Source organism: Pagrus major, chromosome 16, assembly GCF_040436345.1.
Source record: "Pagrus major chromosome 16, Pma_NU_1.0".
In the NCBI taxonomy this organism is placed as follows: Eukaryota; Metazoa; Chordata; class Actinopteri; order Spariformes; family Sparidae; genus Pagrus; species Pagrus major.
Window position 1 is genome coordinate 5506312 of NC_133230.1, and position 22138 is coordinate 5528449.

The following is a 22138-nucleotide window of genomic DNA, read 5'->3' on the forward strand; positions in this document are numbered from 1 at the left end:
CTTCTTTATTTACTATAAACTATCCAGTTTGAGTATCAAACCATAGTATAGTGTAAAAGCACTTTTTCACCATTCAGAAAAAAATCAGGGACAACACTTGAGAGAGAGACCTTTATTATTTAAGTCGATTACCTACAATTTTAGAAATTCTATGAAAAGAAACAAGACTTTCATAATTATTATAAATGTTTAAATCATGTACACGTTATGTATTTGAATGTCCATTTCTTTGCTCAAGAAGGTCCCAGTTTCCCTGATTCACGAGGCCACCTCTGAGATGTGGTGAATGTTGGACAGGGTGAGCTGGGCCTCTCGCGCCGGGTAGAAACGCCTGGAGCGAAGCCACAGCCTCCCGAACACTCCTGTGATCAGCAGTAGGACGACCAGCAGCCCCCCAAGAACAAAGGTCTCCACGGGAGGGACTCCGCCTGCATCTGAGGACAAAGGTTTACACAATTTACATATGAACCAAGCATGCTTATCTAGAATCTTTAAGCTTTGAAGTTTTAAAAGCTAAAGCCTGAATATCCAGATGAGTTACAGAGGTAACACAAAAGGTGAAAACATACTCAGAACGGGCTTTTCGCTGTTGTTTAGTAGTCGTCTGATTGGTCCATAAGACACTGTATGGGACAGAGGGACGTCTCTCCGTGTCCTCATTAATCCATCTTCACTGGAACAGTTCTGTTTGGCAAAGAGATGAGTAAAGCATTAAAGAAAGAGAGGTCAGGCAGTGCACATTTAAAATGAGGACCCCTTTACCTACAAGCTCATGTGGCTGTAAAACATTTCCAGACTCATGGGGGTCTATATTAAGGACATAAGCTGCACATATAGTAGGCCACTTGTCTGGACTAGCCTCTGACTGCCTGTAGGAGGAATGTGCTCACTCACAGGCTGGCACAGCCCCACGCTGTTGTGGCAGATCTGGACGTTGCAGTGGAGGAAGACGTTGGTGTAAGAGCCACCGACAAACTTGAACATTTGTATCCTGAACGTGGCCTCCGGACCCTCACCGTTCTTCAGCACGCTCAGGGTCTGTTTGTTTGACAACACCGGGCAGCTACGGGAGGGAGACAAAGAAGTAGTCAGGGCAGCCAGGTGGTGGTAGTGAGATTTAAATCTATAATGAAATACTGTACTCTAAGGGAGCAGATCTCAGCTCATGTGATGAAGTGCAAAGCTAAGAAATAATGTCAACACTCTCTGAGTGAGAGACAGATTTGTTTGAGTATTTTCTTTTCCCCCTGGCATTTCATTGCCCCGCTGTTGCTAACAGTACCAAATACTGCCTGGTTGTCAAGGACATGCGCAGCTGTTGAACTGAAACGCATATGGCCTCTCAGACAGCAGTCACATGACCAGCCTCTGAGAGCTGTTGTCTGGCCCCGCTCTCTAAGCAACAAATTCTCTTATTTCAGATTTCAACAGAGCTCCCCTAAGAGGGCTTAGAGCTGTTTGCAAGTGTGGTGAAACAACAGAGCCAGAGAGCTTTCCATAAGCAGGTTTCAACATACCATCTATGAAGTATCTTGTGCAAAATGGGAGTCTTGACCTATATATATTCTTACTTTGTTTAGTTTTTAGGTTTTGCCAGCGTAACCTCCATTATGAGATGTGTTTTTCCCCCCTTTTTGCTCTTATTACAAAATAAACATTTGTTTAAACTGTTCTGACCTGTCACTGATGAAGGTGTACTGGATGTTGCTGTAAGGATCGCTGGTCGGTGTCGCCCAGCATCTCTCTATCCGCAGCATCAGGTGAGCCGGTATCTACCAAACAGACGGACAGGGTTGGGTGTAAGGCAAGTCAGACAATTAATACCCTTCCACACTGGGACACAAAATGATGATTCATAGTACGTAAACAACAGCTGTACAGAGAGGTTGTGACAACACTCAAATTACTGTCTGGTCACGGGTGGAGTGTTGGATTTCAGCCATCTCTTGGAACATCCTGCAGCATAACATATTGCTTAAGATCGTGTAACGTGCTTAACCTCATCCAAAAATAACTGTCAATAGTGAGTATACAGAATACATCATCTTAGATTACTACTGATATCAAAACATTTGGCAAACAAAATTGTGATATTTGCTTTTTTCATCCAGTCCTTGCATTTATGAAGTGCTTTTGAGGAGATTTCCATATATCAAGAATAAATTATGTATTGTGATACAGCTTTAAAATACAGCAATATTATTTTGAGGCCATGCCACCCAGCCCTAGCACAGCATACACAATGATCAGGTCAGTGTGAGGTGTAGGCATGAAGTTCAAATAAACACAGTAATGGACTTTGTCTGTGACGATTATTTACCATGAAAACTTTCACAAAGATGTCGTCTTCCAGTGTCAGCGATGGCACAGTGGTCCATCTGTCCTCAAAGGCTTCATCCTTGTACAGTAACATTGACACCGAAAAGTTCCCGTCCTCTGTGTTCAGAGTGATGGTTCTGTAGAGAGAACAAGATTAAAGGAGGAATTAAATCTTGCTGTCGGCTCAGCAGTGAATCTGCATTATTTTATAAAGGAACACTTACTTAACATCAACTCTGATCATGTTTTCTCCGTTTGGTTGTTGGACCATGTAGTTGATGGGGTAGCGGCACACAAATGTTATGTTGATGTAATTTCTTGTTATGATGTCTGAATCATTGTTGTGTATAGTGTTTATGAACATGATGTGCGTATTATCTGATGCCTGAGGAGGGAAAGAGAAATGTAAAAGTCAGTGGAAAAAGAATCATGTAAGAGATGTTGTAATCTCTAAGTGCAATTCATTTCTGTAACTATTTTTTCTCTATTAATTTTCTTTTCTTTTTTCGTTTTTAAAAGAAAATTAACTTTGTCCACCAATTGAGACATAATAAATATGTGAACATTTGATTTTGACAGTTTCACAGTAAATTTAGTTTTTCACCTCTGACAGAAAAAAAATCTTCTTGGCCTTCCATATAAACAACATAAAAAAATATATAATTATATATTAATGGGTTAACTGTATTTCTGGTTTGTAAAGCACTCTGTTACTAAGTTTTGATATGTGCTACATAAATTATCATTATTATTAAAAAAGTGCTGCAAGTAAATAATTACTTTCATTATCAAATTATCTGATTAACTGACTCTTTACTTAGTTTTTTTAGTTTACTACAATGTATGACAGAGAAAAGCAACACATTGTCACATTTATGAACCTGAAACAATCAAAATTTTGATATTTGTGCTTGAAAAATGTGTTAAATGAATAATTCATTATTAAAACAGCTGCAGATATAATTTCTTACTATCGACTAAGTAATTAATTGACTAATTGTTGCAGCTCTACTTGACATACAGCACAAAAGTCCAGGATAAAGGAGAGACAGTAAGTCCCCTGTATACAGTATGTGTGAATGTGGTCAGAGGGAAACATGACGTAAGATGGGCTGAGAAAGCTGCAGTCATTTCCAGTTGTGAGAATCACATTAAAACGCAACAGGAGGTTCCTTTACATAACCTCTCCCCCCCAGCTGTAACCTCTACAGCCATCATCCTCTCACACACTGTAAATGTGAGCGACGCTGCTCAATATTCAAGCGTTGGCAGCTGACGTAGGAGAAACCATAAAATGTGGACGGGTGAAAAGGTTGCGTCCAAAGTTTGTCTGGACTCCCACTGAGCACAGATGGTGGCTTCTGTAGCCACTGAGCAGAATGAATTGCCACTCGAGACATCTTTTACTGCCTCTGGGTAAACACACCACCCCCGACACTATGAGCACCACTGACAGGTCTCAGCGAGCAGCAGGTCTTCATGACTGGCACTTGCACTTATCACTGTCTCACAAACCATCACTGAAACATGAGCAAGGACGCCATCATGTTTCAATAAAAATGGCTGACCTTTAAACTCAACAATTCATTCACCTCTCCTCTGACGGCCGGTTTAAAACGCTCAAAGTTCAAGGTGAAAGCAAGATTGACAGCTCTGGCATTCTTCTTCTTTAGCAACAGCCACCTAATCCGGAGCAGGCTTACTTTCCTCAGCCGCTATGAGCAAAAACCTTGTAAAAACTGCTGAGGTGGAGAACTGGGAGATTTCCTCCCAGTGGAAAGCTCTTTTAACCTTTTGCTTGCTTTACAAGAAAAAAATAAATGCATTCCAAGCAAATAATTCAAGGACACTTGTGGAGCTGAAGCATGGATTTAAACCTCGCCAAGGTTTAAATCCATGAGAGTGGCTGGATTAAGATAACGAGGGGGCTAGTTGGCCGATGATTTAAGGCCTTCCTATTCATTGAACATCAACAAATAATCATCATTTCCATGTAAATCCTGATAATTTAGAACCGCAAGGCCATTCAGGGTCCCCTTCCTGCTCTGAATAAGGTCCCGCGCTGTTGTAGGCAAAAGGAACAACGCCGCCCTTCTTTCTTGACATACACGCCACACCCCCTCCTTTCTTTTCTCTTCACTCCTTGTATGTATGTGCCTTTCTCTGTCCATCTTATTATACTTTGCTATGAGCTAATTCCACGTGAACACAGAGCCTCACAGTCCACATTTACGTCACAGATAGGGGGGAAAAAGTGTCAAGAGAGTCTGGTTTTATTCAAGCTATTTTTAGTGCTATTTAAAGTGATTCCATTGATGACGTTTAGTGCTTAAAAAGATCTTTGTGACTGTATTGTTGACCTTTTTTAATAAATCAATTAATGCAGGGTGAAAAGTGTGTGCAGGATTATTCTTTTATTGTGGATTTGGTTCCCTGCACCACAAAAAAAGCGATAGACAAAGTGGTGTGTGCGTTACCTTCAACTGTTATGTAAAGTGCCATAAACTGACTGAAGCAGCTTTTTTTTTTAAGCAGTGAAAGGATCCTGATTGGGGGGCCAGTTCCCACAACAACCGCAGACATCGTAAAATAGCTGATTTATTATGATGGGGATCGTATGTTGTCAATATTGGTAGTTTGTCTTCATATCTTTTGTTCAGAGTTCTTCTCAATGTCTGAGTTCACGTGCAACGTTTGATTAGTTTGTCTCCCGCAGACACGTCCTGACTAACAAGTCCTCACTGACTTTAATGCAAATGTTGAGCAAAAGATCAAAGGTGATACCATTATGGTCCCACAGTCGGAGAGGTTCGTCTTTATGCTGAAAACGTAGTCGTCTCCGACCTCGACGCCGCGGCACTCCGGGTCATTCAAATGCAAATCCCAAACCTAAACATGAAAAACACAATACAAGAAAAATCAATTGTAGGCAAAATCGCACTGCAAACAATTTAGGATATCAGTGTGTGGGAATGTCAGAGCTTTCGAGTTTTGCTGGTGCTCACTTACATGAACTGGAGGCACTTTGTTGAGGAAAAAAGCGCTGGGAATAACAACCTCCATATGGTCGTTTGTACAGATGACAGTTTCATTGAGCTCTAATAGAAAGAAGACAAAACAGATTAAATCCAGCACAAAAAGGGATTGTTTCAAATAAGGAGATTTTGAGGATTTTTTTGGTCCTCTGTCATTTGTCCTATTAGACTCCAAACACAAATATTTCCATTAGTTTGTGCATAATTACATACTTTAATGTTAATTCTCAGATAATCCATATATTTAACATAATATATAAAAAATACAAAATATAAAAGTCAGTGGTGGAAAGTAACGTTCATTCAAGTACTTTCAAGTATTTTAATTTTCTCCTCCTTTATGCTTCCGCTCCACTACATTTCCGTATACTTTTTACTCTACATCTTTTATCTGACTGCTAGTTACTTTGCAAAATAAGATTGTACACACAAAACACTTAAAATACCAAATAAAATACCAAATAGTACATCAAGTAGTTAAAATTAGCTCTACGTTGACCAGCTACATAAAAATAAAAATTATGATTAAAAAATGTAATGTGTAACTGAAGTCTGACAGGGGTCATTCTGCTGCATGAGTACTTATACTCTTGATACTTTTTACCTTGCATTTAGTACGATTTTGAATAATTTATAATTGTATTGTATTTTGTAACCTATTTTAAATGCATAATACCATATCTGACTGCAGCTGATGTGAAAGAAACTGGCAACACCTCAAGAAATGTTTTACTCGACTCCAAGTATTGAGAGAACACTACAAAGCCCTTGCAAACAAGTTAAACCAACAATTGTCAATATGAAAAATCTCTCTCTAACGACTCCTTTAAAAATCAGTTAGTTTGACACTTGACCTTTGATTCCTGCTTGTGTGATGTGAGGTGTGAGCTCACCCTCCTCCTCAGGCTCCAGATACACTGCCGAGGTGACCATCCTCATGGTGAACAGTAACCAGGCAAAAACCAAACTGGCAGGTGCCATCTTCCAAGGACTCTCCCTCCGGTTTCTCTTAGCTCAGCCACTCCACTACCACTACCTCTTGGCCCTTTCCCCCTGAAACTCTGTGAATCTCCTGGGGAACTCGCTGTCACCACAAGACGTAGTACCCCTCTTCTTACTCCAACCCTCGAAACACGGCTCTAATGAACTGGGAGCCTCCCTCTGGCCTTAAAACACCAGCTTGAATGATGTCCCCACCAACAATGAGATTCCGCACATGAATAGAGGGAACTGAGGGGAGTCCAAGGTAACACGTATGTTACCGCCTACTGCGGTGATGTCCTCTTAGTAAACATCTTACAACTGTTTCTTACTACAGGGAGCAACAAGAAGGCTGGTAACCATGTAAAGAGGAACAACAGAGCTGGGCTGGCCCTCTTTGTTGTCTACATCTTTTGTCTGGACATTTTAAAATCTTTACTGGTGCGGGAATCCCAGTCAGTCAGGCGAATAGAAAGTCATTACGAGTCAAGGGCAATTCAGACACCATGCCAAAGACCTGTGAGTGTACGTGTGTGGTGGAACAGACCATAAAATACTTCAGCATGCAAACACAAGGAAGGAAAGATTATTTTGATCACGTTTAAGAAAGCTTTGAAAAAGAAGAAATGGACTAAAGCAGCCACATATCTGCTAAAATTGTCCAGACAGTCTGTGAGTGGCAATATAAGAGAAAGATAAGACCATTTTCACTCTTTTATGAGTTTAATTTACAAGATTAGTTTCCAAGACACTGAATCTTGTGCTGTTTTTGTCTTGCAAATAAGACAGGCGTAAGTGTTTGGCTGAATTGTCTGGCATTGTTTTAGCAGACAAATAGCTTAAATAAGATTGTCTGCTGGACCAAAATCTCTCACTTCTGTTGTAAAGGTCAATAGCCTCCTTCCTGCTTCCATTTTTACTACACAGAAAATAAACCACAAGAAAAGCACCGAACAAAAAGAGCTGGTCATAACGGGCCGACACCCTCTGGCCATCGACAGTCGTTTATTTCCTGACTGCTGTGAGAATCCTTCAATCACAATCTGAAGTCCTCCATTTCCATCCGTCTTAACTTACAGTGAAGTCGTGTATAAATGCAAATACTTATTATTAGATTAACACAAGCAACATTACTGTACAAATGTGATCATCAAACATTTACTTAGTAGTTACTGAATCAGTTACATCCATGACGACAAGTGAGCCAATTACACAAATATTTAAAAGAGATTAAAAATGAAATACAATTAAGAAACATGTCGCAGTCTGTCGTCAGTGATCTGCTAAAATATCTTTTTGGGAATGCATTCGATAACTTTAAGATGTCTGTATAAAAAGTTAAATGTGCAAAATCAGAGTATTTCTATAACCACTGTGTAAAGAGTGAGCTCTCTTTGCCTGTGTATCTTCAGCAGGTGTATCCAGGTGTTACTCCAGATGTTCTGTGTCTTCAGTAAACAGATCAGCCAGGTCGGCTACTGTCAGTACGGCTGCCTCCGAGTGCTTCATGGTGGTGCTGGTGTGACTAGAATTAAAAAAACAGATTTTATCAGTCCCTTCAGCCACCTGAATTACTTGGTTTTAACTACTTAGTATTCTGTGACTCTCACCTTTTCTCTGCTGTCTTCAGCATTGCCTGCATCCTCTCTTCAATAGTAGATTTGATTAAAAATCTGTGAACAAACGTTGGCCTGGTGGACAGAGAAAAACACACAAATTACACCCAATGTACAAAACTTTTCATCTAGGGTAGACTTTTTCTGATAAAGGAGAATTATTTAAACCATTGCAACACTTGTTACCTGCAGGTGGCTCAGATTAACAATAGCAGCATTTATTACTGTAATTACATATAGATCAAAACATCTACACATGTATATTTGCAGATCTAAAATACTGTTGTCTATTGACAGATTTAACTCCCTGCTTCTTACTTGGTTTGACCGATCCGGTGCACTCTGCCGATGGCCTGGAGCTCGTGAGCAGGGTTGAGGATCGGCTCCACCAGCAGCACGTGAGTCGCTTCGATGATGTTCAGACCGTTGGATCCGGTGTGGAGAGGAAGGAGGAGGATGTTGATCTTTTCTTCGTATTTAAAGGAACACAGATTCTCCTGGAAAATTCAAGTCAATGCTCTAGTTACAATCACACAAGTCAAAGGATATCTTCATTTTTGGCTTGTGCTTAATTTGTTCGAGTACAACATGTGTGGGATTACTTTTGGGTTTCATTACAGCAATAATCTCTTAAACCAAAAATATGCTCATGGTAATGTTGTGTTTGGACAAAGAAGTGGGGAAATGTTTGAAATGAAAATTCAAACCTGGAATTTGTGAATCCCATTGATTTGAGAGAACTCCATGTTGTTGTCAAACAAGGCCTTCGCGATGATGTCCAGGACGCTGAGCCACTGTGCACGAAAACAAACTGGGTCAAATCCAAACTCGATATCGTCAATATAAATCTCACAGAGCGGGGATGGTTTACAGTTACCGTGGAGAAGACGAGACACTTGGCCCCGGGGTCAGTCACTTGAATCTTCTTCAGCGTTCTCACTACTGCTTCCACTTTGGTAGAGTGGCTTCCCTGACAACCACAGGAGGAGGAAAATTAGACTCACGTGTTTAAATTAATGAATATGGGCCAAATAAAGCTGTGTTAAATTATAATTAACATACATTATAAGGCATGAATCAAATATATAACCCCACCAGGTGAGCAACAAAATACATCCAACAAGATCTGGATCTAGTCATAACTAACATAAGAAAAATAAATCCAGATCTGAGGCAGAGTGCTGCTGACTGACCTTGACAGGTATGTCCTGGTCCTGGCTGGATGACTGGGTGGTGAACACGTAGGAGATCTCAGTGTGCGACGTGGTCTGCCTACAAATTGCACATTTGATGGCTCGCCGCCTCGAGCCCACGCTGTACTGCTCCACAATGATGGCAATGCACTCGTTGCAGAAGCAGTGGCCGCAGGTCAGCACTGCCCACTGGAAAAGAGAGTTAGACGAGACGATCAGAACAAAATGAGACACTACTTTTGGTTGGAAAAATTATCATTTTATTTGCAGAGTACATTTCTTAACATAGCGACAAAATGCTTAAAGAGACAGAGAGACAATGATACAATTAAACTGTAAATAATCAATTGAAATCATTCAAATCAGTTAACAGTCAGGTTAAAAAGCTTAAGACAGTCACATCTGTAAGTGGTAAAGATGTTTCACATATAAATACAATCTCTGAGACATTTAAAATCTACCACCATCTTAACAACACTCACCTCCTGTCCCAGGGGCCGGGCACAGATGGGACATGGCTCTGGGTTCAGCCCTCCAGTTGACTTGTCCTGGGACTGGAACAAAAGAATTTACTTTATTTGGACTGAGATTCAGACCACACAGTTTAAGATAAAGCTTCTGAAGGAAGTGGGACACAATTTGTGCTTTGTGCTGTTTAGTTACTATCAAACGTAAACTACCTTCTCCAGATTTGTGAGGTACAGAAACTGGCCGAGCTTCTTCTGGAGTTGAGACTTGGCCACCGCCTGGTCGTTCAGAAGCTTCACTCTGTTCTGCTCCACCTGCAGGCAAAGCAACCGGGGCAGAGGTCAGGAATGCAATAAAAATAGTTAAGGCAGAATATTACATCCTGAGAAACTTTCACCAACAAAAACAAAACAATTGTGCCCAACACTCGGTGAGAGTCAGGCTGCTTTCTCTCAATTTTTCTCTTGGTTTTGTGGCATTATGTTATTAAAGAGCATAAAAGAAACATCTTGTTCATATCCTCCTTATTACGAGAGTCTTATCTATCGCTCTGCTTCTCTGCTAAGCATGTCTGTGATTCTCAGTAGATCGGAGCCGTAGAGTGAGGGGAGATTGTCCACAAGTTAATGGACCGTGGATGGCGTTGTTTTATTGTCTGTAACTCACCTCATGAGGCTCGATGATGTGCAGCAGTTTGGGCTTTGGTTCATCGGGCAGACGTACACGTAGTCTCTCAGTGGCCATACCCAGCTCATCGATGGCTGACACGTGATTCCTAAGCACCATCCAGTACTCATGTAGCACCTGAGAAGGGACAGAGGAAGCTTTCACTACAATGTTTCTCTAATTAATATCAGCACTTAGAACAGTCACACAATACAGAGGAGAATGTACAGATTTTTTAATTGCTGGAAAGGATTCTGTTGTTTCCCAAACTCTTCATCTTCAAGCACAACCTTTCTAAAAAGCCACAGATGGGTTCAAAGTGTGTGTACAGACCTTGTACTCCTTCTTCCAGTTCTCAAACAGCTCCATGAAAGTGTTGCCCTCCTCCACCAGCTCCGGGTCCATGCGCTTCCATTTGGCGAAGGACAGGATGGCTTTCAGCGTGCGCTCAGTCTCACTGGCTGCCCACAGACCTCGGCTGGTGGTGGGGAGACGGTCGTCCACCAGCCCGTCTTCATCCTCGATCATTTCTTCAAAGATGGCCGTCTGACCTTTCACCCTGTCAGGGAAATTTTCTCATTAATCAGCAACTCAGTTTTCATGCAATTTGAGTGATAGTCGGGTACAAAACGTAGCTCTACTTACGTGTGAGAAAACAGCTTGGACTCATAATCTGTGAAAAGTTCATCCGCTTTGCAAAAAACGCAACTAGAATATGACATGAGGGGAATATTAGTTACAACAAAAATTAAGTTAAACTGTCCAAATTTTAAAAGCAGATTTTCACATTTCTGAGGTTACACTAAGAGAAAATTTGGCCACAATTCCTGAAATCAAGCTTGATGTCTTACTTATTGAGCGGCAGTCTCATAGGCCTGAGGTGACAGACGGTGGCCTCGTCGATCACTTTCTGTGAAGCCGGGCCTTCAAGACTCTTCACCGCGTCTTGAACCGTCTTTTGGGATTTCATCAGATCTTGCATTTGGGATGTGAGTATGAATTGCAGACCACAGGCATCACGGAACCTGCAGGAGGTCGCAAGTGCTTTTAACACATTTGCGTTGTGATGAACTATTGTCCTATTTTTTTTAAATTAAATAATTTGTTTACTTGTCTGCCATGGAGAGCTTGTGTGCTTGTTGTTTGTAGCTGGATGTCAGCTCGTTCTTGACGCGGGACACCAGATCGTCGTCATTGGAGCACCGGATCGCCTTCTGGATGACATCCAGCCACCAGGGAGAGTTCAGCTTGACCTGGAGGAAGAAGTTAATCGTGTTAAGTTTCCTTTCTGAATGAATACAATCTGATCTTTAAGATTTGATATATGAAGAAAATATGTTTTTGGTTCTGTCTTAACAAATATATTCTTATCATCTTTAAAAAAAGGGTTTCAACTTTTAATATTAACAACAAGTGCTTCCATAAAAGAAATTCCATTTGAACGTAGCAAAATTAGAGCAATTAAACTGCTAATTACTGCAGTCTGGGGACACAACTGGATATTCTGATCTTGGGAGCCACACTCAAGTTTAAATTCAGGTTTATGCTTGGTATTAAGTTTTTATTAAAAGTCATCTCCCAATATATATGCATACAAACAATGATACTAAACAGCCTAACAGTAGATGTAAGAGGAGTTCTCACTTTGCGTTTCAGCTCCTTGATATTCTGTAGCACCGGCTGCAGACTCTGTAGAGCGTCTGCTACCTCAGAGTCGTATTTGGTCATGTAGTGCTGTCGAAGCTGCTCCGCCTGCACAGACACAAAGACGAGTGAAAGAAAACTGCAGCTGCCATTCTTCCCATATCTTCTTCTTCAACACATCAAATACAAGAACTTTTCAATGACTGTCCGGGCTCAATTACCTCATCACTTAGTCGGTCGTCTCTCAGCGTAGGAGGTATCCCAGAATGCTTTGCGCTCAGCAGTTCCATCAAATTGTGGGTAGCATGAAGCCTCTGTTTTAACGCAACAGTAAAAAAGACAGAGTAATCAGAAATGTTTATATAAACTCACAGTATCCACTTATGGTAAGAGGGAAAAAAGGAAATCTGATGTGCATCATGACTCAATGTCAGTATAGTTAAAAAGGCAACTGTATTTGAACCTAATTCAATTTAAACCTAATTCTGTTGGCTGTTTCTTGACAGATGGAGGCTGTCTGAGAAATGAGACCCTTCATATGTTAATTAGGACAAAGACATGAATGGGATGAGGCTGTATACCTGTAATGAATCAGTTTTCAGTCTGCCTTTGTGCTCCTCTGATGAACGAAGCACTTCTCTATACAGCTCTACTGCGTCTGCAAACTCATCTGCAGGTGTCGAAAGAACCGTTGATGATTAGTGACACTCAATATGTCCGCCACATATGGAGCTAATGAGGCGTGCTATACAAACCGACCCCAGCACTCCCAAGACACATATACACATATATCTCCTTTCTGAAACAAAACATCTCGGTACAAAAAAGTGTTGGGGGACACAAAGATGAGATCGGGGCTTGAGTTTTGTGTGAACTGATTCCCATGGGAAACTGGGAGCAGATGAAGCACAAGGACAGAAGTGGGGATTTATACCTCTGATGATGTGGATTCCAGCCAGGCCATTGAGTGCGCACACCAATTGTCTGTGAGCTTCTTCACACTCCACTCGACATTTCTTCTGCAGGGACTTCAGGAGCTCTTCCATCGTCATGGTGCTGGGGAAGGGAGGCACGGCAGATAAAACCACTCAACAAAACCCTCCAATGCAAATGACACAGAATGGGTCAACTTTAAATAAACACAAATACACAATGTATAATTGACAAAAAGGTCGCTGCAGTCTATTACCGCTACTATTTAGTCAAGAAAGATTGTTAATTAACCGCTGCAGCTTGCAGCTGCCTTCAGATAAAGACCTCTCCTCTTGTCTACGAGCAGCTTGAGAACATTAAGTGTCATCTACCTTTTCTGCAGAGGCAGGAACTCCCCCCTCACAGCCTGTGGATGGCAGCAAGCTTGGCGCAGCCTCAGCAGCGGGTACAGGATGGTGTTGACGGTGCGGCGGTCGAGGCTGCCGAGTTTGAGGCTCCAGTCAGAGATCTTCCTGAGTTTGACCAGTGCGTCCTGGGAGCAGACCTCGTGCTGACGGTGGTAGAAGTGACCCTCGACGGGCGAGAAGTGCAGCCAGTGCACCTCCTCTGTCTGTGGGGGAATCTGGATCTGGAAAGCAAAGACAAGATCATCAAACACACCTCAACTACAACATTAAGTCAATTTAATTGTCTATAAGGGATTCTTTAAAAATTGTGTTCAAAGTTTTGTAACTGAGAATCAAATAGTCACAAATTTACCTGATCAATGACATCTTTTTTCGCTGATCGCCACAATAATTGAGCAATAACGTAGTAAAGAGGCTCCGTGTTTCCACGTCGATACGGACGATAGAGCAGCTGCTCCCACCAGTGTTTTACCCAGTACGGGTCCACTCCCAGGAAAAGTACAAGGCCATACAGATCTGTACACAAAACAATATCAATTCAGAGGAACGTAAACACTTGCGTTTTCAAGTGGTATTATTGTTGTCGCTGCTGCTGCAAAGACAACCAGATTGGAGGGGGAATCATCAAATGATATCACAATCTATTTAATCGCAATTACGATGCACAATCTAACTTGCATTCTTTTTCTCAATTTTGAAATGCCCTGTAGACCATAGTCACACTTTAATTATTTTAAATTACTCCATTTGCAACATTACAACACAATACTGTAATAATTAAAATAATTCACAAGCTCCTCATCCACCGTGTTAGTAGCTATAACTCACTTTGCATTATTTACTATTGATATTTTACTATTCAGAACGGATGTAAGAGGACGCTGAATACCATCGTCTCTTCGATTCGCAAACATTCATTCAAGGCCTGCTTTAATACTTGGGTATTATGCAATCCTTTTTTTTGTTATTACCTTCTAAGCCTCTCTGGACAGGAGTGCCACTGACACACCAGCGGTTGACAGATGCAAGACGTAGTGCCATCTCTGCAGCCTGACAGAAAAATAAAAGCGAGCATAAATAACTCTGTGGACAGGATCAATAAAGTATTACAGACTATAGAAATAAGGTTATACAGACAGTAACTACCCATCCAATAAAACCTACAGGTACTTATTTTGGACTGACCTTCGCAGTGGGACACTCGACCATCTGAGCCTCGTCCAGACAGATCCGCCACCACTCCACAGCCACCAGAGGACTGGGTATGGCCATGTAACGCTTCTGGTTGCGGAAGCGGCGTCCGTCCTTGCTGTTACTGTGGGGAATGTCAACGTAGTTGAGCTCTGACCGCAGCACGTCGTAGGTGGTGATGACCACATCCTGCTCAGCGAGCATATGAGGCTGAATGAATCCGTGCTTCTTCACACCCTGATAAACCTGAGACGGAGAGGTCAAATTAATTAGCAAAGTACTTCGAGCTTTACAGTTTTGTCAGTGAGTGGTTTTTGGAAGAGCTAGAGAATGCTAATTAAAATGTGAGAGAGCCATAATTGATAAGAGAAGTGTGTAGGCGCATTAATGAAGAACACAAGTCAAGTGTGCCTCAGAGGTCTCTTCAACATTTATAATTCTTATTCTGTCTTGGAATTGACTGTGTGTAAAGACACAACAGCTGCAGCAGATGGAGCGTAAACGCAGCAACAGCTACAGAGAACTTAACATCACACTTATCTGCCTTAATTGTGTAAAACTAACACTTGAGACAAAAGGCTGCGTGTAAGTAATGCCATCTTAATAATGTGTGACTGTGCAACTTGCATCAGGCTTGACAAAACACACAAGTTGAAGAGGTTAGAGGTAGTTATGGCAACTAAGGCTAAATTTAAATGTTATTTAGACTTTAGACTTTTCAATTGAATGTACCCATCTACCCACCACACCAAATAAAGACACTTTCCAAACGTGCTGCTGGTGTGCAGAGGTTCTGATAACTGTGTCAGGGTGAGAATCTGACTTTTTTCGTTCCACCATCCATGATAGAAACATACGTAGTTGTGATGCTTTAAAACATTGGTACTCAATTTTATTTGTTAACGGCTAACATGGCTGATCATTCTATAGAAAATGCAGCTGTTTTTATTTCAATGCTTCACCAGCAGGAAAAATAGTCACATTTGGGAACCTGAGAGACAAAAGACATCCTAACATTTGGCTCTAATTTCTGTTGAATTATCGCAGAAGTGTGAGATGGTAACATGTAACATTTCAACCCTGTGGATAAAAGAACATCTACATCCATCTACTTTCTCACCAGCACTCGCAGTGAGGAGGACCTGATGTGCCGGTTGATCTCCTCCACCCACTGGTGGCAGATGGAGCTCGGGGAGATGATGAGGGTGGCGCCGGTGGAGACGGGTTTCATGGCGACCAGGCAGTGAGGGCAGTAGAAAGGTGTCGTTTCAAGGCTTTCTTCTTTGTAGTTTACACAGTCTGCATGCTGCCACAGCTGGCAGTTCATACACTGGACGCGAGCCTTGTAGTCAACAATACCCAGTTCACCACAGATACACTCAAAGCGGTAATCCGGGGTGTTGAAAGGGAAAACAGATGCTCTGGTGGGTGTTTCTGTCTCCTCATGCGAGTCAAGCTGAGGAGCTTCTTCAGGTAGATCAACCAGTCTGGAAATGTCCTGTGTGTCTGACTTATCCTGAGACGTCTGTGAGGCTGTCGTGGACGTATCCAGCATGTTGTCTGACTGATCTGCCCTCTCCTTCAGACTTTCATCCCACTGCTTCTTTGTTTCCGTTTCCTTCTGTGCCAGACACTCAGATGTAGGAGAGTACAGATCCATTTGATCTTCTGTCAGAGAGTTTTGCAGAGCTGCTTCTGCCTTCTCTTTTGCTCGTCTCTGAAACATCTTCCTGGGCGTGCTCTCTGTGCTTTTATAAGTCTAGCAAAAAAAGAAATCAGACACAATTAGATAATACAACAAAGTAATATTTGTCACACAAAACATTCATATTTGAAGCTCTTTATTCTTACAGTCTTGGATGCTCCTGCTAACATCTTCTTTGTCTCTTTGTATTTCTTTCCCAGCTTAAACGACCCTGCCAAGCCTCGACCTTTGACCCGATCAACCAGCCCCTCATCTATCAGCTTCACCAGGGTCTTCTTGATGTGGTTACGGTTCTTTAAGAGGTCATAACCATAAGTGGCACGGATGTAGGTGAAGATGGCGTTGACGGAGGCCCCTTTGCCAGTTCTCATCTCCTTGATTGCAGTGAGGAGCATGACTCGCACAGCTGCACAGAAAAAATCTCAATCAAACTGCAGTGGCAATAAAAGCTGCGATGTGTGAAAGGATTGTGAGTGACATACTTGGGTATGATGCTTTTATTTTCGGCTGCACTTCGGTCTTGCAGCGGTTAACTTTCTGTCTTTCAAGGGGAGGAGGAGGTACGAAGAAATTTACAGATTTTCCCTGCAAGAACAAAAGAGATTTTACATTTTCACAGGTTAGTTGATGCCTCCTATACAGAGCACGTTAAAAAAAATAAAACAGTAGAAAAATGTCCAATGTTATACGAATATTTCTATAACTGTTGCTGAGTTTTGAGGATATAGAGATGTCTGCCTTATCTTGAATATAATGGAATTCAAAGCGCCAAAAAGATACATTTGAATGAAGAAATCATGACTTTACTTAGTCATAAAACAAGTTACTCAAAATAATACAAATAAATAGCACTGCAAGTTAAGTTAAAGTTGATATTCTGTCTTTTAAACTGTTGCTGCCTACTGATCCTCACCACAGGCAGGGTGAGGGTCTCCTGCGCCAGGCCCTGTCGAGTGTGAAACAGGATAAGAGCCAGAACTTCCACCGTCTTTCCCAGCCCCATTTCATCAGCCAGGATCCCACCAGGCCACTCAACACCCGCCAGGGGAAATTCTCGGATTAAGCTGAAAATAAAAAAAATAAAAATACTTCCATGTTGGTTCGGTTTGAGGTGTTGAGTTATTGAGATACAAGTTTATGACATCTTTGCCGTTGACCCACCACAATGGAGGTGAATGTTGTGCTGGTCAAATTGAAGAACACATTTCTCTGAAAGTTGTTAACAATAAAGTCAGCAGATTATTTTGAGTAATAAAAATATTGTTTCTGGAAAAATAAGTTGCTCTTAAGCTTTTCTAATGTTATTTTTTTATGTTTTGGGCACCTTAAATAAATCCATTCATCCCTTTTGCTCAGTGATGGCAGCAAAGATTTTAGATCTTTCTAGGTAGCTAGAACTGTTAGTAAAACAGAAATATGTTTTTGTGATTTAAGTGAATTGACCTGTTACCGTGAGGGGATTCAATTTCTTACCAGCCAGTAAAAGGGTTATAGAACAACTTCTTTCCACACAAGGTGATCATCTCCCTCCAGAGGAAATGCAGCATTTGTTCTGCAAAGACATAGGAATTATTGACAATCTTAACAGTCCTCATTGTTCTAATGAGCCTCTAATGGGCCTTTTCCACAACAGAAGCTTAATAACCTGTAACATAGAGGTTGCTTTTACATAATAGTCCTCTTTAACTAGAAAAGAATTAGTATAACCATCAGTCAAGAGTGCAGTAAAGAATCAGGGTGGCAATGTTCAGGTGTACCAGACCAAAAGTGAGTACCTTTAGGTGAAGTGTTCCTGAATTTCTCCCTCCTCAGCATCCAGTTGACAGCCTGGCTCTGATAGGGTCTGAGAACAGGAATAAGAGCTTTGTGCTGGACGTCGTATGTCACCTCCCGGTTCTCTCTCTGGTGCTGATGTCTGACGTAGTCGTAGAGTTCCTCGACATTTTGCCTCTCCAGGTCGGTGTCGCATTCCTCCTCATCATTCTCTACAACTTCTACATGAAAAACACAGCAGAGAAATCTTATTTTTCCAGACAGAATGTTTCTTATTATAATTACTGTTTAGGATTATACTCGCTTCAAGCCTCACACTGCTTTACATGAATTTAATGGTGAGGCAGTCGTGGTATTTGATGACTTGGATCAAAGCATGCATTAAAGCAGACACTTACCGGGGATAATAAAATCGTAGAAATACTCCATTAACTTCTGCATGAGTTGATTTGCTTTCTTCATCCGAGCATTTCCCTCACTGAGGAACTCGGGCTTCCCGAGCCCTGTTTCCAGCAAGTAAATCCCCACCTGCCAGACACACAAAGACAACAGCTATTGGAGGGAAGAACTTTGACTGTTCGCCAACATAAGGAGCAGGTATGAAGGTTTTCTTCATTCCAAACAAAAACTATGACAGTGGATTTGACTGTTTAAGGCTTTGGCTCCCAATGATGTTTACTGCTTCAGTGCACTGATATAATTTAAGATAATTATGTTTATTGTTAAACTTTAAAATATCCTGCTACTGTTACATATCTTTGTAACAGGGTGTTTGATAGCCACATATATGCAGATATTGTGTGTATATTGGCAGATATATCGATATCAAATTTTTTTACTTCCCAATATCAGCATTGACCCCAAATATCAAGTATTAGTTGGGCTCTAATCTCATTCTCTTTTCTTTGAAATATCTTATATCTCATATATCTCATACCTTGACTGACTCCCCTTTAGTCTGGTGGCAGAGCTGCACCACCCTCCTCTTCTGCAGCCAGTCGAAGTCCTCCAGTGGGATCACACTGAGGCTGTACTCCGCTGTACAAGTGTCCTCATCAGGCCGCCACTGCAGTCCTGAACTCTCATCACAGCTACTGTAACTGACGCAGAGCTGCTCACCCATCCTGTGGAGGATGAAAGCTCTCTGTTCACAGTCAGATGGGATCCAAGCCGGCCGGATGCTGAACTCCCCAATGAGCGCCTTCCAGATGTGGCCCAGCTTCGAAGCTGGCTCCACGGTGAGGGCCAGGGAGGCTGAGGCAGAGACGCCATCTGACGACGTACCAGGGAGTTCCTCTGTAAACCGGACAGTGCTGGTACAGGCCGTCTCTGTGACGTCCTCGGCGGTCGAGAGCAAGGTGCTACTGGGAGTCGGGTCTACAGGAAGAACGGAGGAGGTTGGTATCTGGTCATCTTCCTGAATCGTCTCGTTCTTGCGGTCCTCCAGCATGTTCCAGTTCAACCTCTTCTTGTCTTCCTCGTCCACCCTCACGGGAGGGGCCCTCTTTCTTCGGCTACTCATGGTTAAACTCTGCACAAAAAGCAAATGAAGTGTTAATTACCAAAAAATTCTAGTTTCTGTCTAAGGGCTAAGTCATGAGGACAATATTGAATCATAATTGAAAATGATCATCACAAAATATTCCAATATTAACAAACCAACTCCAGCCCTTTCTACATATATCTAACCTTCAACCTTTCCACCAATCACTCATTGGTTTCATTTTTTGTGGTTTTGATGGTTACATTTTTCCTACATTTTTTACATGTATATACTGTATACTACGGTCCACACCTGTTCAATTTGGAAAGTGTGATCGATTACTTGCCTGGCCAATTATCTGATCTGATGTTCGGTGTTTTTCTGATTTTTAAAGTCAGTGTTTTCTCCTCTCTCACCTCTTTTAAATCAAGGCTGAAGACCTTTTTGTTTGCCACATCCTTTCATTGAGGCAGTTTCAAGGCTTTGAACTGCACTGTGACTTTTATTCTTTCTTGTCTCTTTTAAACTTATTCTACCTTAGCTTACTTTCCTATTTCTTAACTTGCTTTTAATGTTTTGCTTCTTGATGTCTTCCTACTTGTTTTTGATGTATTTTAAATGCAATTTTTTAAATGCCTTTTAATGTAATGTTATGCCCCCATAAAGCACTTTGAGTTGCCTTGTGTCTGAATTGTGCTATACAAATAAACTTGCCTCGCCTAATGAAAATGTGCTCTGGAAAGTAACTAGTAACTACAATCACAAATCATAATCAAATAAAGTGGAGTAAGAAGTACAATATTCGCCTCCAAAATGAAGCTGACTGGAAGAATGAAGTAATGTAGTCAAAGTAGTGAAGAAGAAGCAGAAGTAGTAAAGTGTTCTTGTGTGTGAATAACAGATATCCCACAAGGCAAACTAACTATTTCACGACATGCTTGTGCACTTATTGTGTATTTGATGTACATGAGTTAACACAAGGTGGAGCAGCTAACTTCTTTCACTTCACATCTCATCTTCTGTATTAATCAGGTACCAAAGCTCTCAGTAAAGCGACTGCTAGCTAGCTAACGAGTGTGTTAGTTCATTTTTGGCTGACACAACACCGTTTTTAAATACACTAATTAGTTTAGATTAAGTTTTAATCCGAGAAAACTGGCAGCAGGTGTGCAGTGCGTGAACCCTGTTACAAAATGAGAACACTTTGAGGCTGTGCGGCTGCGTATTTTTATCGTCTGACTGTAAACAAGCGAATAAAAACAAGCACATTTACTCTTCGAGCCTCCCACAAAGCGCTCCGGCTTCTATCGCCGCACCCGAAGTCGTTTCACGTCCCAGCAGCTCCACATAATCCGCCTAACACGCACCAAAACACACGTTCACCGACCCCAAATAATACATTCATGCCCCAATGTTGCTGTTCGCCATTTTTAAATGCAGGAAGTGACGTCAGGGCTGGGGACAACGCACGTCACGCCTTTTCCGGTTTTCCGCACGGGATCTTATTTCAGAATAAACTTCCGTACTGTAGTGGATGAGATGTGGATGGAGAGAGAGATATTTTTCTGATCCCGTTTGAATTGTGTCATGAATGTCACATATGATGTTTGTTAATTTAAAAGATAATTTTTCAACTTGAGAAAGTCGCAAAGTTTTTCTGAAATAAGATCCCACCGGAAGTGGCGTAACTCCGGCACTACTCGCGCTTTAACCACTGCCACTAAAATAAAAATTACTCACTAATTTTATTTGTGGACTGATACTATATCAATTTGTTATAATGAGCATTCTTTTATAAACAATATTTTTGTAGTAATATTTCTTAATTTATCGTATTTTTCTGATTCAATTTTGTTTGTTTTGATTAAATAATAGTTCTCGTTTTTTGTTATCCCTTTCTGATAAGCTATAGAAAGAGTAATTAATTAATTTAAGACAGATTAATTACTTTAAAAATACATTTTGCAATATTTTTGATGCAAAGTGAAGTATGTCTTAATCAGCACTTTATAAGCTTTGCTGTCATTGCAACTTTAAAAAAAAAGTATTTAATCTTATGATACAAAATCATGGAAATTACAGTGCATTCCTAGAGAAAAATAGCACAAATTAAACAACCATCAGGCTACAACAACCACAAAATAAATACATTAACAAATGAATGAACACAAAAATAAACTTAAATTCGGTAAATATAGTTAAATAGAATAAGTTCACACTTAAATAGTCAATAGATCAAGTTCAGATTATAAAATTAAATAACTAAAATTAATAATCATGTCAGGCATCATTAATATAGTGGGGAACCAATCAACAGCTAGATGATCATTGGCTGATAGTATCAGCTTGTATTTATAAACAAGAAAAATCATCCTTAAACTCATCAAATAACCAAGTTATTTAGTTATAAGAGGGTTTTTTGCTTTTTCCAAATAGAAAAGATGTTCAATAAAAACAACAGAGGTCAACCTCATATTGATGGCTCTACTAGTGAGTTAAACCATTCTTCTTTAGCCTTGGGAAGATTTTTTGTGACCTTCTCGTTGTATTTAAAAATCATGGTGCAGCTGCAATACTGTGAATGAGCCGCACGGTGGCAGCAGAGTTTGATCTTCTCAAGGCTGCAGCGGTGAATTGCAGGTGCATCACATCTGTCTCTGACAGACACGACGATGCTGGACTGATTATGTGAAGTTTGACCAGTCCCTTCAGTTTTCATCAGCA

The 22138-nt window shown here is 41.1% G+C and overlaps 3 protein-coding genes across 4 annotated transcripts; all 3 read right to left on the bottom strand.

Moving 5' to 3' along the window:
• Positions 1–140: 140 nt before the first annotated feature.
• Positions 141–1972, bottom strand: LOC141011155 (pancreatic secretory granule membrane major glycoprotein GP2). Its single transcript, XM_073484400.1, has 4 exons — positions 1678–1972; positions 895–1063; positions 570–684; positions 141–434 (listed from the first exon to the last, which is right to left on the bottom strand). The coding sequence occupies exons 1-4, from the start codon at positions 1755–1757 to the stop codon at positions 259–261; spliced, it is 540 nt and encodes a 179-aa protein (XP_073340501.1). The 5' UTR covers positions 1758–1972; the 3' UTR covers positions 141–258.
• Positions 1973–2251: 279 nt separating this feature from the next.
• LOC141010236 (alpha-tectorin-like) lies at positions 2252–5496 on the bottom strand. The gene is made up of 4 exons (XM_073483108.1): positions 5329–5496; positions 5104–5208; positions 2544–2704; positions 2252–2456 (listed from the first exon to the last, which is right to left on the bottom strand). Exons 1-4 carry the CDS (start codon positions 5380–5382, stop codon positions 2252–2254), a joined length of 525 nt encoding a protein of 174 aa, XP_073339209.1. The 5' UTR covers positions 5383–5496.
• Positions 5497–7297: 1801 nt separating this feature from the next.
• On the bottom strand, positions 7298–20814 carry shprh (SNF2 histone linker PHD RING helicase). Of its 2 annotated transcripts, none has more exons than XM_073484095.1 (30): positions 20688–20814; positions 18869–19462; positions 18330–18459; positions 17934–18152; positions 17632–17710; positions 17072–17222; positions 16641–16743; positions 16305–16564; positions 15574–16212; positions 14448–14699; positions 14234–14312; positions 13615–13778; positions 13227–13483; positions 12857–12978; positions 12504–12592; positions 12144–12236; positions 11923–12030; positions 11389–11531; positions 11130–11303; positions 10924–10986; positions 10612–10837; positions 10279–10416; positions 9825–9926; positions 9627–9698; positions 9145–9333; positions 8829–8921; positions 8659–8745; positions 8270–8448; positions 7946–8026; positions 7298–7860 (listed from the first exon to the last, which is right to left on the bottom strand). In XM_073484095.1, exons 2-30 carry the CDS (start codon positions 19451–19453, stop codon positions 7764–7766), a joined length of 4974 nt encoding a protein of 1657 aa, XP_073340196.1. In that variant the 5' UTR covers positions 19454–19462; positions 20688–20814; the 3' UTR covers positions 7298–7763. The 2 variants fall into 2 exon arrangements, with proteins under 2 accessions (XP_073340196.1, XP_073340197.1); XM_073484096.1 differs by having other exon boundaries at positions 20682–20814.
• Between the last annotated feature and the right edge of the window lie 1324 nt (positions 20815–22138).